We start from the raw sequence: 13238 nt of genomic DNA, 5'->3' as shown, positions 1-13238 counted from the left end.
AAAAAATACAATAACAGATGTTGTGATCAATTCATTTGTACTTATTGGTTGAAGTGATATCAATGATATTGACTGCAGCCTATTCAGACCCACATAGTACGGCAAATGAAATGCTCTCATGGAAAGCAAGCATTTCTCTTGTACCAAGCAGCAAAAAAGTTAATTTGCCAACATTGGTCATATCGCAATAATGTCCATGCTGCCACAATGTGCAGACTTGGTTCAGCGGGGGCTAACTTTACAGTTTGGCCTGCTGATTGCGTGCCTTTTGGTCTGTCTGATGAGAGGCAGGGTGTTAGAGGTGGTAGAAGGGGGTAAGGGATGCTATACATAGCCTGAGATGGTCTGGCAGTAAAAACAAACAAGGTTTTCTTTCACACACTCCTTTCACTGGGAGAGTTATGAGTCTGGGCCCTGTGATGGGGGGCTTTTTGAGCTGCACAACAGGTGGGAAGCTCGCCCTGCTGGCTTCCTATGTCACCTGATTGGGGCTTACACACCGCAGTGCCTGTGTAGTTGTCGGCACTCGCGCGATTAGCCAGGGAAGTACACGTGGATTAGCGCTCATGGCTGAAGTTCGGTGCTAGCCAGGCACAGAGATATGAAACAATCCACTTGATCTGACGCTGATCCCACATCAGCTGGAGATGAGGTTTCCCTGTAGCGGTCAGCTCAATTTAACGCTGCTATAGAGACCGTCTCTAGGGATGATGACAAGGGGACATGCTGGGGGATTGGGCCAAATTAGTCTGGACAGCAGCGGCCCCTTTTATATTGAGCTACCACTCGATAAAGGTTTAGAGAGCTTGATAGGAGGTTTAATCCATTTAGGCCACAAGCAAATGAGTTTGAAGGAGAAATTAAAGAGGTCACTTAATTATGAGTGACATCAAGCTATTAAAAGTCTGTGATTCATTTGAGCAGGGTGGCATGCATCAATGGCAGAGACAGCATTGTTTGTAGAGAAGTTAACTCAAAATCCATATATAATAAAAGTACTCGGTATTCCTATGACGATATGATTGCTGTTGAGAATTCGGGGGCCCTCTTCTCCAAAAGCTTTTGGTGCTTTACAGAGACAACAACCATATGATTGTCATATACTGTATTATTACTGACAGGTGACTTACGTATGCAGGGCCGCAGAGGGGACTTGCCCTGTTTGTATCCCGGAGCACAGCGGTTACACCGGGGGCCGGTCACCCCTTCTCGACACAGACATTGACCTGATGTCTGGTTACACCATCGACCCACTGCTCCCAAAGGATGGCACTCACATGCTGAAAGGCAGAACAAGGTGATTAGAGAATTACAAAAATAGGAAGTAAAGTAAAAGAGTATTCTGAAGGTGGATACAACACCAATTGTTAGGTTTTTTTTGGCCACTTTGGCACAGCAAAACATACTAAAAATGGAGGTGACATGTTATCAAAAATAAGTTTTATCAAGCATTAACAGACATGCAGCAATATAAGCATTTCTTGACTCGTTACGAGGAATGCCTCTCACATTTTGCCTTGTGATTCGAGCCATTTTTCACATTTTTGAATATTGTTTAGTGCAGATTTTTAGAAGTAATTTTGTGGTTGCTTCAGACACCAAGTAAAGGCTTTCAGAGGCTAATCGTAAAGGAATGAAATTGCACTGGGGAGTTTCCACTTGCGAATATGTTTCATTTGTAGACTTTTGAAGTAGGCAAGGATATAAGCAAGCTTTTTGGTTAGGTTGCCCTGGCATTGTAGAGCATTGTGCATCAGGTTGCAACAACAAGGAAGCAAGTTAAAGATATATTAAGCTAACACATCTGTGACTGTTGCACAAAGGACAGTAAACAGGATTAAGAAGACCATCCATCAGTGACAGGACCCGAGTTTAATCCTGCTTGACAGCATCTGTCCTAAGGGAATGTCCTTGAGCAAAGACCTTAACTAACACCATAAAGCCATTTTGTAGCTTTCTTGTTGGGTAAACACATGCTAATTCCTTCTCCATAGAGCTTTCATCATGGATGTCACACAACGGCATGATTTGTTTGGTTACGCTTATTTGTCTTCATTTGTCAGAGAAATAAAAATAGGGGTTCTAGAATTAATTCAATTATTAGCCCTGGTTATTTTAGCATATAGATGAATACCAATGTCCTTTGTCTTAATATTTTGTCATATTTGTGTCTCCTAATGTTGGCTTATGTGATGCTGTATAATGATTTCTGCCTCGATTTGCCGTGGTTCACATTGCAAAGCTTTTTATTTACCACCACTATCATGGGATAAGGCCCTATGAGACAAGACAGATGAGAGAGAGGAAGCCACACTTCAGCAGATCTGTTCACGCTCTGGTAATATTTACACAAATCCTTACAATGAGTCCAAACAACCTGACTGGGGAAAATGAGTAATAGGCCCCTGAAGGGTAACTCGGTGAAACATATCTTCGATAAATTAAAGCTGAGATGTAAGCCTGTGAGTGGGAGGATATGAATTTGCTATTGTTTCATGCATACAAAGTGCTAGAATATGTTGATATTCAATCATAGCTCATATTTTTCTTCGTCCCTGTTCGTGTGTCAAGCTCAAAGAGAGCCCATTAACTTTGGATATATTGGGCTTGTGGTCAATGCAGCATGCCAGAGTGTCACAGTCACTTAGGACATGTGACCAGTCAAAGGTCAGGGTTCACAGCAGATGCCAACCAGTGGTAACGATGGGGATACAGGTGGCAGCTCAGCGGGGTTTGTGTGTTTTTTTCGTACATCCCCAGGAATAGCTGCAGGCTCTCACAATGTAACCACCCCATAAACACTTCTGTACACTCGGACACAGACAGTGTGCATGTAAACACACACACACACACACACACACACACACACACACACACACACACACACACACACACAGCTACATGCATTCAGACAGTCGGACATAAACACTGTCGCTCACACTGCGATTTGCTTTGCATCTACCAGGAATGCAGTTAGTAATTTAATTTATTCACCCCATGGATGTGCACAGATGCTCAAACAAGAATACACTCCCTTCTTCCCATTTAGCCAGTAAACACACACTCACACACACTTGGTGACTTACGTTGGCAGGCCTTGCGGTGGTTCATTGGTACGCTCTGGTCGCGGGTGTATCCGTTCTGGCAGTATTGGCAGTGTCGTCCGGCCGTGTGGTGCCGACACTTCTGACACACACCTCCACTGTGCCGGCCCGACTGCTGAAACACCTCCATGCTGAAGCGGCACTTGGTTGAGTGGCCGTTACACTCACAGGCTGGAAAAGGAAGGAAATCACAAGGTATCACATCCACTGTTTGGAGTGATAACTTTTAAGTTCAAGGGTTTTAAAACAGAAAGAAAATGCAAGCATACATAATCAGAATTCAATCATATTTGTCATGAGGAGTACTATAACCCCAATGATGTCATCTAACCTTGAATTTAGAGAGGGCTCATATAAAACTGAAAGCTTGCGTTACAAATTGTCAGAGTTGAGATTGACCGACATGAGTGTTTAACTCCAAGTGAGGGTCCACCTGAAGACACTATCCAGTTGAATTATGGGAAATATGAGATCTGTTTTTTTCAATATGTTTCTGGATATTTTATTGTTCTACCTTTTAAGTATTTGGGAAAAGGAAAAAAATAAGAAGTATAACCTACATGTCACACTTACATTATCATATTTATACTACCCTATGCTTTTTGGTTGTTTTTCTTGTAGCCTTGGTTATGTTTCAGATGTTTATTTGTCAGAATTTTTCATAGTTTAGCAACAGGGTGCAGGACTCACCAACGCAGGGGTTTGGGTGCGTGGGTGTAGCTCGATGCCACGGTCGGTCGCAGTAGAAATCCTCACACACATCACAGTCGGGTCCTGCTGTGTGATGCTCGCACACACACACTGCCTTTCCGGTGTCGTCACGGCGACACTTGGAAGCGTGTCCGTTGCATTTACACCTGCCGCCAACTTGCAGGTCCGAAAGCGCCAGAGTAGGCCGGAGAGCAGAGGGTGGGGCCAACTGCAGATTCCTGGAGCTTTGTTTTGCGTTGAGGTTATTGTTCCTCCTCTTCCTCAGTTCCCTCCCCCTGTTGTTCCTGCTCCGCCCCTCAACTGTCCAAGTACAACCTCCATTGGGGCAAGGTAGCCAAGGATTGTTTTCCTTCTTGCGGCCACGCCCTCTGGCTTTCCCGCCTTTCTTTGAAGAAGTGAGCGTGTCCGTGCTGAAACTGTCCTCACCTTCTTTGCTGGTCACATTGTGTCCATCTTCGTCTTGCCCTGATTCTTTATAATGACCCCTCCTTGGGTGTTTGTCCACTTTCTCCTCTTTGTTCCTCCCCCTTATATCTCTGTCGAAAATTCCCAGTGTATTGTCTGTGCTTAACTTGTCCACCTGATCTCCAGTGCGCCCCTTGTAGCCCGGTCTCCACCTCAGAAGCCCAGTCCCTCTTTCATCTTCTACACTATCCCGCCATCTCACTTCCCCTTTCTTATCAGAGTTGACTATCTTGGGTGCTTTGGACACCTGGTGGAAGACCACTCGGATGTCTGTGGCCGTCACCCAGTCCTGGAGGGTGTGGCTGTAGTCAAAGTCAGAAGAAGATGGCCGTCCGTCCAGGGTGGAGAAGGCTAACACCATGCCACCCCTCTGCTTTTGTAAAGGACGAGGGTCTGAGCAGAGGGGCTCCGTCTCTTGCTGCCTCGTCTGGGCCACTGTCTGGGAGGGCAACCCAAAGTTCCCAAGGCAGTCGTTGGAGTAGTGCTGCATCGGCCTCCAGGAGCGCCCGTGGTCCATGGACTTCAGGATCGAGATAGAGATTGGGTCCGATGGCTCCCCGTGTTGGCAAAACTGCAAACTTATGTAGGTAATCTCAAAGCGGCGGCCCAGAGGTAGCGTGATGGCCCATTCTCCGGTGTCAGGTCCTCCGTGAGCCATCCAGCAGGTGAGGTTGTGGGGGTTGTGGAGGTCCGTTAAGCTGGAGATGTTGCTGTCATGGTCATGTGCTTGTAGCGAGTGGCTAGCATCGGCGGGGATTCCATAGGCGGCGTTGATGAACTCAGACAGGCAGTGCCGCGGTCGACCGTCAAGGTAGTAGCAGGGGTCATGAGGCGAGGTCCAGCTCAACGGGGTGTGGGAAAGGGAAGAGGAGACGAGGGACGAAGGAAGGAAAAGAAGGAGCAGAAGGAAAACAGGGAAGAAAGGAGTGGAAGTGGAAGGGGGAGGGGAAAAGGACAGGAACATCATGTCATCGAGCCTGTGGAAGATTTGAAAAAAAAATATTTTAGGAGGAACCCATGGGAGCTAGATCATAAAAGAAAAAAATGCACACTGATTGATTTATATAAATTGCTTTAAATCCAAAGAGGGAAATTTAAGATAGACCACCTGTGCCTTTATTGAAAACACACGATACCAGCTCACTGCACCACTTCAACCGCACCTTATAGGCTTTTGGTAGATGCCAGTAAAGACCTCATCCCATAAAAATGTAATCTCTCATCTTCACAGTAGTGTGGGCCACTGGTTTGAACCCGTGACCATGACAACTTTTAAGAACATATTTGTCTTTAAACTCCCCTCAACCCCGGAGAAGAGTGGTTGAAGAAGGACGCACACCCAGCGGGTCTGTCTGAAATGACAAAAAACATGCCCGACAGCTGGGGCTAAACCCTGAGCTGGACCACATCCATCACGTTTATGGCTCTCCTTTTCAAATCATTTTACCGTCGGTCAGTGCTGCAGGCGAGCAAGGGGCCTGAGCATGAGCTGTGTGAAGGGTAGAAAAGAGGGAAGAAGAGGAGCTGGAGATTAGTCCTGAGGATGGTAAGAAATGATTTATAGATTTGAAATGTGTGTTCGGCTTAAGTCCCTACATGGATACTTCCGTGGTTAAGACAAACACGGACTTGTATACGTCCAATCGTAGAACAAATCCCTTCCCGTCTCTTACAACTGGTGATGAGTGTAATTTATTGCTCTGTCAAGATTTGATACCCTAGAGCGTTAATTTTGGCATGACAAAACGAACAATGCATTCGCTTTCTCTGGAACAAGTGATTCATTGTTTTTACCGCTCACATGAAGCCCTGAGGCACATTCTCAACAAGGGCTTCTTCTATTTGTTTCTTGCAAAGACAGTTCAACACCTGCTGCTTTTTACTCATTTGATAACCCTTGTTTATTTTCTCTCTTGAGAGGACTGTAATTTTCTCATCGATAACTAGGGTTAGGGTTAGGGTTAGGGTTCCAAACTATTTGACTTCTGCTCTTACGTCTTCCTGTCAGTTTATCACCTGGCTCCTTCATTCTGCTCTGGGAATATTCTTAACTGCTGTGAGATTGATGATGTCCTAACAAGCGTTTGACACTGACAGCAAAGTCAGCAGGGCTGCATAAACCAAACCCATAGGAGAGGACGGGGCTGAGAGCCTCTCCGGCCTCGTCATCCCGCTCAATTAGCCAACGACCGAAATATGAGGCTTCCCTCAGGGACCACACAGCTCTGAGGGGCCTGCGAGGAGGCCGTGGCACTCCCTCAGCTGCTTTGGACAAACTCCTCCGCTCCTGACCTCCCGAAGCAAAGGCTTGCTAGAAAGTCGATCTGCCAAACCCAGTGAGGACAAAAGCCAAGATCAGGCATATCGGGCGACCCTTTTTTGTGGTGTTGCTACAGGAAACGCTACAAGCTACGAGCGCCGTGATGAGCTGTCTGACTGTGACCTTGGTGCCAACGAGCCACATTCCTGGGGTCCGAAATGCCTCGGCCGGTCATTCCTGGCGTGTCAAGACATGCCCCATGGGAACCTGAATGCACTGATAAAAAGCAGGACTTAGGGATCAGTTGATCTGATGATTAATTAGGTCTCTGGTTTCACTCAGTGTCAATGCTCTGGCTGTATACTAAGACAAGACAGTGTCAAAGATTATGAGCAGGGTATAGGTTATGAGAGGATTCTGGGACGTGGTGGAAGGATTCGCTCTGGATGAGGAATGATGACAGGGCGTAGGCGGGGTTCAGGGTTTGGACGTGTAGAAAGGGGGTGGTTGTTTAACATTCCCATGACATGCACTTGCTCTTGTCTTTGCCACATTACATGACTAATTAAACATAGGCCCATTACAACCACTTTGATAAATGGATGCTCATCCCAGAGAGGCCCCTGAGGTTTTTAATGCGCCCCTGCAGGCTAGGACTTTCTCTTCTGCCGTAACTAGATCATCTGTCTGGAACCGCACTGTAACCCACCGGATATGGTTTCAACGTTTTTTTCTCTGCCGCTTTCAATAAATTCACACGGCCAGGGTGTCGGAAGAACATGTTGAAGACCTGCTTTATTACTTGCAAAGAGCTGTTTGATATTTCCCACCTATTCTTTCGCATATTGACTACAATTAGCACGTGTTTGAAAGAGGCCATCAACCCCTTTTTCTTTTCTCAAGAACTCAAATTGAGGTCTAATTTACAAAACATACATGCTTCCATTTGAAAATAACATTACGTTTTGAAGTGACTTGGCAGCAATCTCTATGTTTTAAAAAAAGCTTAAACAGCCAAAATAGTGGTAAGATGAGATCAACATCTCCGGCGGGTGATCTTTAGAAGCAGCTATGCTTGGCTGGCAAAGGGCTGGAAAAATACTTGCTGACAACCTGAGGGCATGTTTACAGCATAGTCGAACAGAGGAGAGCTGAGAGAGCGGTGCTCATGTTCGTGCTCTCCAGTCCCCATTTCCTAATACCACTCTATTTCTATTCTTTATGAAGCTGAGATAAATGTCAGGAGGAGAAACTCATATTTTATGGATTGGTAAAGGCTGAAATCAAAATATATGTATGCATATAAAGTGGCCATAAATATTCAACCTATTGGAAGTTGACATGATTTATTGAATTACAGCTTGGATCAAATGTGATTTTATGGAGCTTTTTTGACAAAGATTTTTGTGTGGATATCAAAGTGACACCATCCCGTAGCAAAGTGATCTAGATTAATTGCAGATATAAAATACTTGTTGGAGTCGATACTATACTACTTGTACTATATTTTTATGGTGGGGTTGTTGGATGGAAATTTGATTCCCATGAGAACTAGAAGGGCAATCGGAGAGCATATACTTCCACCAAGGCCGTTTCCTTCGGAGAAAAATGGAGCGTGTATCCACCCCGCTTCAACATTTTATGGCTTCTTTCTTGACCGATGCTACAACCTTCCACAAAGTTTCATGAAAAAAATCTGGCCAGTAGTTTTTCCCTTATCTTTTTGCCAACAAACAAACCAACAGAAAACGTTCTCTAAAGTCCTGGGTGGAGATAAGAATGAACGGAACTTGGAGAAAGATTTGTATTTGGCTGTGTGTGTCTGTGTTACCCTATGGCCTTCAACTTAGGGTTAATTGATAATTGCTGTTGTTATGGGATAAGTCTTTTTCTAATTGGAACATCAGAAAAGAGAAAATATAGACTTTTTTTCTGTGTTTGGAATACATTTTCACTTTCTCAATCCTTTTCATCTTTTGGGATTTAGCTACATTTTGAAAATAAAGCGAGGAAACCTGTTGTGTGTGTGGTATTCTCTTGTGCTACCTGTTAACTCTTTGGTCTGTTCACACTTTGGAGCTGTGGGCCTGTCTGGGTCTGGAGCTGCTCTGGTGCGCAGATGAGCTGCATTTGGCCTGTCTCACACAATTTAACATTCCTCGTCATGGGCAAGCAGCACTGGCCAGCAGGACGGAGGCAAATATGTTCGATTCAAATCGCTTTCCTGCTTTGTGGTGAGTTTCAAACGCCTAATTGTCGTTTCCACAAATAAACACAGAGACAGTTTCATCTGACTGATGGAGTCACCAGGAAGATTAGCCAGGGTTCTTCATTGGATCTCTGCTCTAAGACACACATCCTTTAAATAAATATGATCAATTATATAAGCCCTCTCTCTTATAGCCTACATGTTTGAAGCTGAACCGAGGCACCTGTCGGGGCATGTTACCAAACTGACACCTTTGTTAATTTGCAATTGTCCTCAGCCGGTCAGAAATACAACACTGGGCTTTCGGGGTGAGAAGAGAAAGGCTACGTATGCGGTCTGTATTCTCCAACTGCATTCCTGCCTGCACAGTTGAAGCCCATCTGTGTGTTATTCCACACAGAGCGGATTCCACGAGTTCTGTTTTAGGTGTAATAATCTAATTTTAGTGGGGCAGCCCAGGAGGTGAAAGCGACAGACAGCACAAAATGGATTATCACTGCTTGTATCTTTAGCTAAAGGCCTCTGTCCTTCACGTTTGCACCTCCAACGAAACACCCAGTGGATGTGTGAGGCCCCCAGGAGCCAACTCCACACACACATACAGGGTGTCTCTACCTCTTCATCGACCCATAAGCCACTGCTCACTTTATTTTTGAATAAAAAAACACATGTTACCCACTTGATATTTAAAAGTTTCCTGTCAATCCTCCCCCTCCCCTTTACGGCCTCATACAAGTTGGCAAGACGCTCTCCGGCAGATCCAGCTTCACATGTTGATATTGAAAAACAGATGGAAATGAAATCACTGTGATTTCATGTTGCAGTCACGCCAAAGACAACCCCGGGCATGATAGAAATAAAAGTAAGGCCCCTGGCTGTAATTGTGTGGCAATTAAATCTACAAAATGTCATACAGGGGGTTAATAAAGAGAAAAAAGGAAAAACCAAAATACTCCAGGGCTGCCCCCTTTATGAGCACAAAAACAAATAAAAATCACCCATGATTTTTGTTGGCTAATTTATCATTGAAACATTAGAAAAAGGAAATGCCTGCTTTGAATTAAATGTTAAATTATAACCACCCAGGCCCAACTATAAAACTGCATTAGAAACGCCTGAGAAAAAAAAAGAGATTAAAAAAGGAGAACGGGGTCTATTAAAGCAAATATATTCCTCTTGATACAAGTGATGCAGAGGGATTTTAGGAAAGTTAATCAACTACAGCCGGACCTCAGAAGAAAAACAGCCCGCAGTCACACGCACTTTGCGGGCGTTTCATTTATTAGACCTGAGAATAATTATTCACTTGCGGTTCATTAGACATGAATGTTTATCATATTTAGGCTGATGACTTTGGCAAGAGCTAACAGTGCAGCCCGCAGTGTAATTGCTTTCATTCTGCAGCTAATTGCACTTGTTAGCCACAAATTGGCTGCAGTCAATTTAGCTTTATCTCGCAGAGAGGAACACTAATATTTAAGAGTTACGCTATCGTTTGATCTGAAAGCTTCTAGCAGATGTTATTTTTTACATCTTGATAGGCTTGTATTTGTTTGGTGTTAGGGCTTTATTTGCAAAGATAAAGTCTAACTTGTTTAAAATAACAATACTATTATTCTTTTATGTTTTTCACGTGACTTTCTTTATTCATTTCGCAACAGTAAAAAAACGTCAAACTATTTGGTTGATAATTGCTTTTTAAAATTGATTTATTGTGCTAAGGCCACGTGAATTAACAACGTGTACAGGAAAGTTATTAAAATAAAGGAGTTCAAAGGAAATTCAGTCCTTATTTTTAAAGTAAAGGATCATCTTTAAATGTACTATTACAATGCATAAAATATAAGTACAGGAAACGTATCAATATCCTCTTTTTCTACTATGGCTTAGCGCTTGAAGAGGCTATTAAAGTAGTATAAATGTAAACAACCAAATAATTGTGGTTTTTTTATAACACACAATAACGCAGAATAAAAAAAGACAGATGCATATCGGCTGAATTTCTTTGTTCATTTAAGAAAACAAACATCAGGCTGCTTGGTCCCTTTTGAAAAGTATTGATACGTCAGACTACAAATACAAATGATACATTTGTATGCTGATAAATGTAAATATATTAAGGTTTTGCAAATAGATTTCTGTTATTCATGCCTTGTATTTTACCTCGGTGTCAAAAAACGGAAGGTCACATTTTACAAACGACTCATTACGCGCGACTTTAACGTCAGATCAAACTTTACAAACCCCTGAAGTACCCAAAACTGCAAAAGCAATTACACTTTTGTCGAAAGAGGAAGGACTAAATGAGCTTACCATGTGCGTCGCAGTGATTCTCCTTCTCCTCACTTCTCCGGATCATTTAGAGAAGCGCAGCAGCAAGTGTCCGAACATCCAGCTCCAGCGCGTCTGCGGAGAAGAGCTGAAGACAGAAACTACCAAGAGAGAGAGGGGGCAACACACCGGGCAGTGGGGGAGGAGGAGGAGGGGGAGGGAGGAGGAAGATAAATGAACGGGATCAGCTGGGAGGTGCGTCTCTTCTTATAGTAGCTGAAAGTATAACTGAAGTGAGCCAAGTGCTCCCACCTCCAGAGGAGTCACATACTGCAGAGCACCTCTGCCAAACATGGCAAAATGTATCAAACTCAAACAAGGAGGGTTTTTTTTCAAACTGAGTCTAGGCTAAAAAGTTACTCTATTGTGATTTTATGGCTTACAAAAAATAATATTAAAATAAAAGAGAAAAATAAGAAAAACGATTACAGGCCATTGTTGACTATTAACCATTTTAATTTCTTTGCCAGGTTATTTTGTATTGACAATGTCACTTTGACCACTCCATGTTGAATATCGCAACAGGCTAAATTATCCTCAGCCAACATTTTCTACTTTTGCTCTAATGATTAAAACATATAAATAACAATAATAGTCAACATAATAAAACAATAATCATGTATCAATCTGAAGTAAATTATTTTTGCATGAAGACTACTTTTTCTTTAAATACTTCCATACATTTTCACAGTACTAGTATTGCAGTCTGTTTAATAGCTGCTTTTGCTTGAAGTATATACAATATTTAACTAATATAAATAATTTAATGTTTGGAGAAACGCAGCTTTATCTGAAATGTAATACAATTCCAATGACCTTAAAGGCACTGATGCATCTAAAATTAGCTAGAAGAGTTCAGACAGAAATATATTTTACTAAATCAAGAGCTCTCAATTAAGAAAATAAATCTTTGGCTGAAAATGTTATGTTCTTGTAGGATCCTGTTATACATGATGAGAAGTTAATTGGTTTTCAGGGTCTTTAACTACCAAAAAATACTCCTTCCACATTCAAATCCATTGATGGCAACCTTAGTAGTTCATTTGAAAATAAACAATTCTATCATTTATCTGTATTTGTTGTTTCAACACACTTGAGCGGAAACAGTTCCTCAAACAGGTTGCTCTGATTTAGAGACAAGTGGATTTTGCTACTTTAAAGGCAGTTATTGCTCTTTGAAATAAAACTAGAATTGTAAGACTTTGTTCAACATTTAAAGACTTGTTGTGAACTTCTTTTATTTACCTTCTGGAGATCCTCTAAATTTACATTTATTCCCACTGGCGGGCAAATTGAGTACACAGAGGAAATCCAGTTGTAATAGTCTTATCTTGTATATCGTCCAGGCAAAGACCTCACTCTGCAGTTTGCTCCGATTATCCCTCGGTGGACTAAGAAAAACGGTTGAAGTTAATTGGCTGGAGAGGATCGTTCTCAGATGTGGACCAAAACTGATACAGATGGAAATATAAGAAAGAGAATCGAGGCGGAGGGTGGAGGGAGGGAAGACGCTTGATTGGAGAGGAGGAAACTTTCCCAGAGAAAGCCATAAAACTGATTGATGACTTCCCCCGAGGAATGTTTCCCCAGGTGTGCTTTGTGTGTGTGAGTGTGTGTGTGTCGAATAGTTACAGTGCAGTTAAGAAATGCTATCCTTGGACGCAGGACAAGAGCAATAAAGTAAATTGAGGGGTGAAATAGCACGTTTTTGCATCAGATATTGCACTTTGGTCACGTAAACACAAGGGCACAAGAGATTTCAGAGAGGATGGAGGTGGAATACATTGGTACCATTGATGGGAACATTCCAAAATACGCAAATTGATAACAGAAATCATCACTAAAAAGGATGAAAATGTTTGACATCTTAATACAACACTTCAGGTGGTCCTTGACAGGTGCCTTGCGCTGCCAAACTTTGCACCCTGCAGCTAAGAGTGTGCTAACAGTCATATCATAATACACAAAATACCATGGAGGTGTAATTATAAAAGTCAACATTAAACCACCGTGACCGAATAAGAGCAGATTTCCCAATACATAGGTGTCGAGTTGATGGATTATCTGTTAAAGTGCAACAATAATGGCATTGTGCTTTATGGTTTAATAATCAGATACAAATGTTCACAGGCAAAACATTGAAAAGCTGTTTATTGCA

At 42.7% G+C, this 13238-nt stretch overlaps 1 protein-coding gene across 1 annotated transcript; it reads right to left on the bottom strand.

The window, feature by feature from the left end:
* Window positions 1-1119: 1119 nt before the first annotated feature.
* On the bottom strand, window positions 1120-12524 carry LOC104947939 (netrin-1-like; the record flags this gene model as incomplete). Its single annotated transcript, XM_010774060.1, has 5 exons — window positions 12326-12524; window positions 11063-11181; window positions 3795-5257; window positions 3087-3275; window positions 1120-1280 (listed from the first exon to the last, which is right to left on the bottom strand). Coding segments are annotated over exons 3-5 (1803 nt in total), but the record flags the coding sequence as incomplete, so codon positions are not given.
* Between the last annotated feature and the right edge of the window lie 714 nt (window positions 12525-13238).

Source organism: Notothenia coriiceps, unplaced genomic scaffold, assembly GCF_000735185.1.
Source record: "Notothenia coriiceps isolate Sejong01 unplaced genomic scaffold, NC01 NC01_scaffold00013459, whole genome shotgun sequence".
Taxonomy (NCBI): Eukaryota; Metazoa; Chordata; class Actinopteri; order Perciformes; family Nototheniidae; genus Notothenia; species Notothenia coriiceps.
This window is presented reverse-complemented; position numbering and strand designations above follow the sequence as displayed.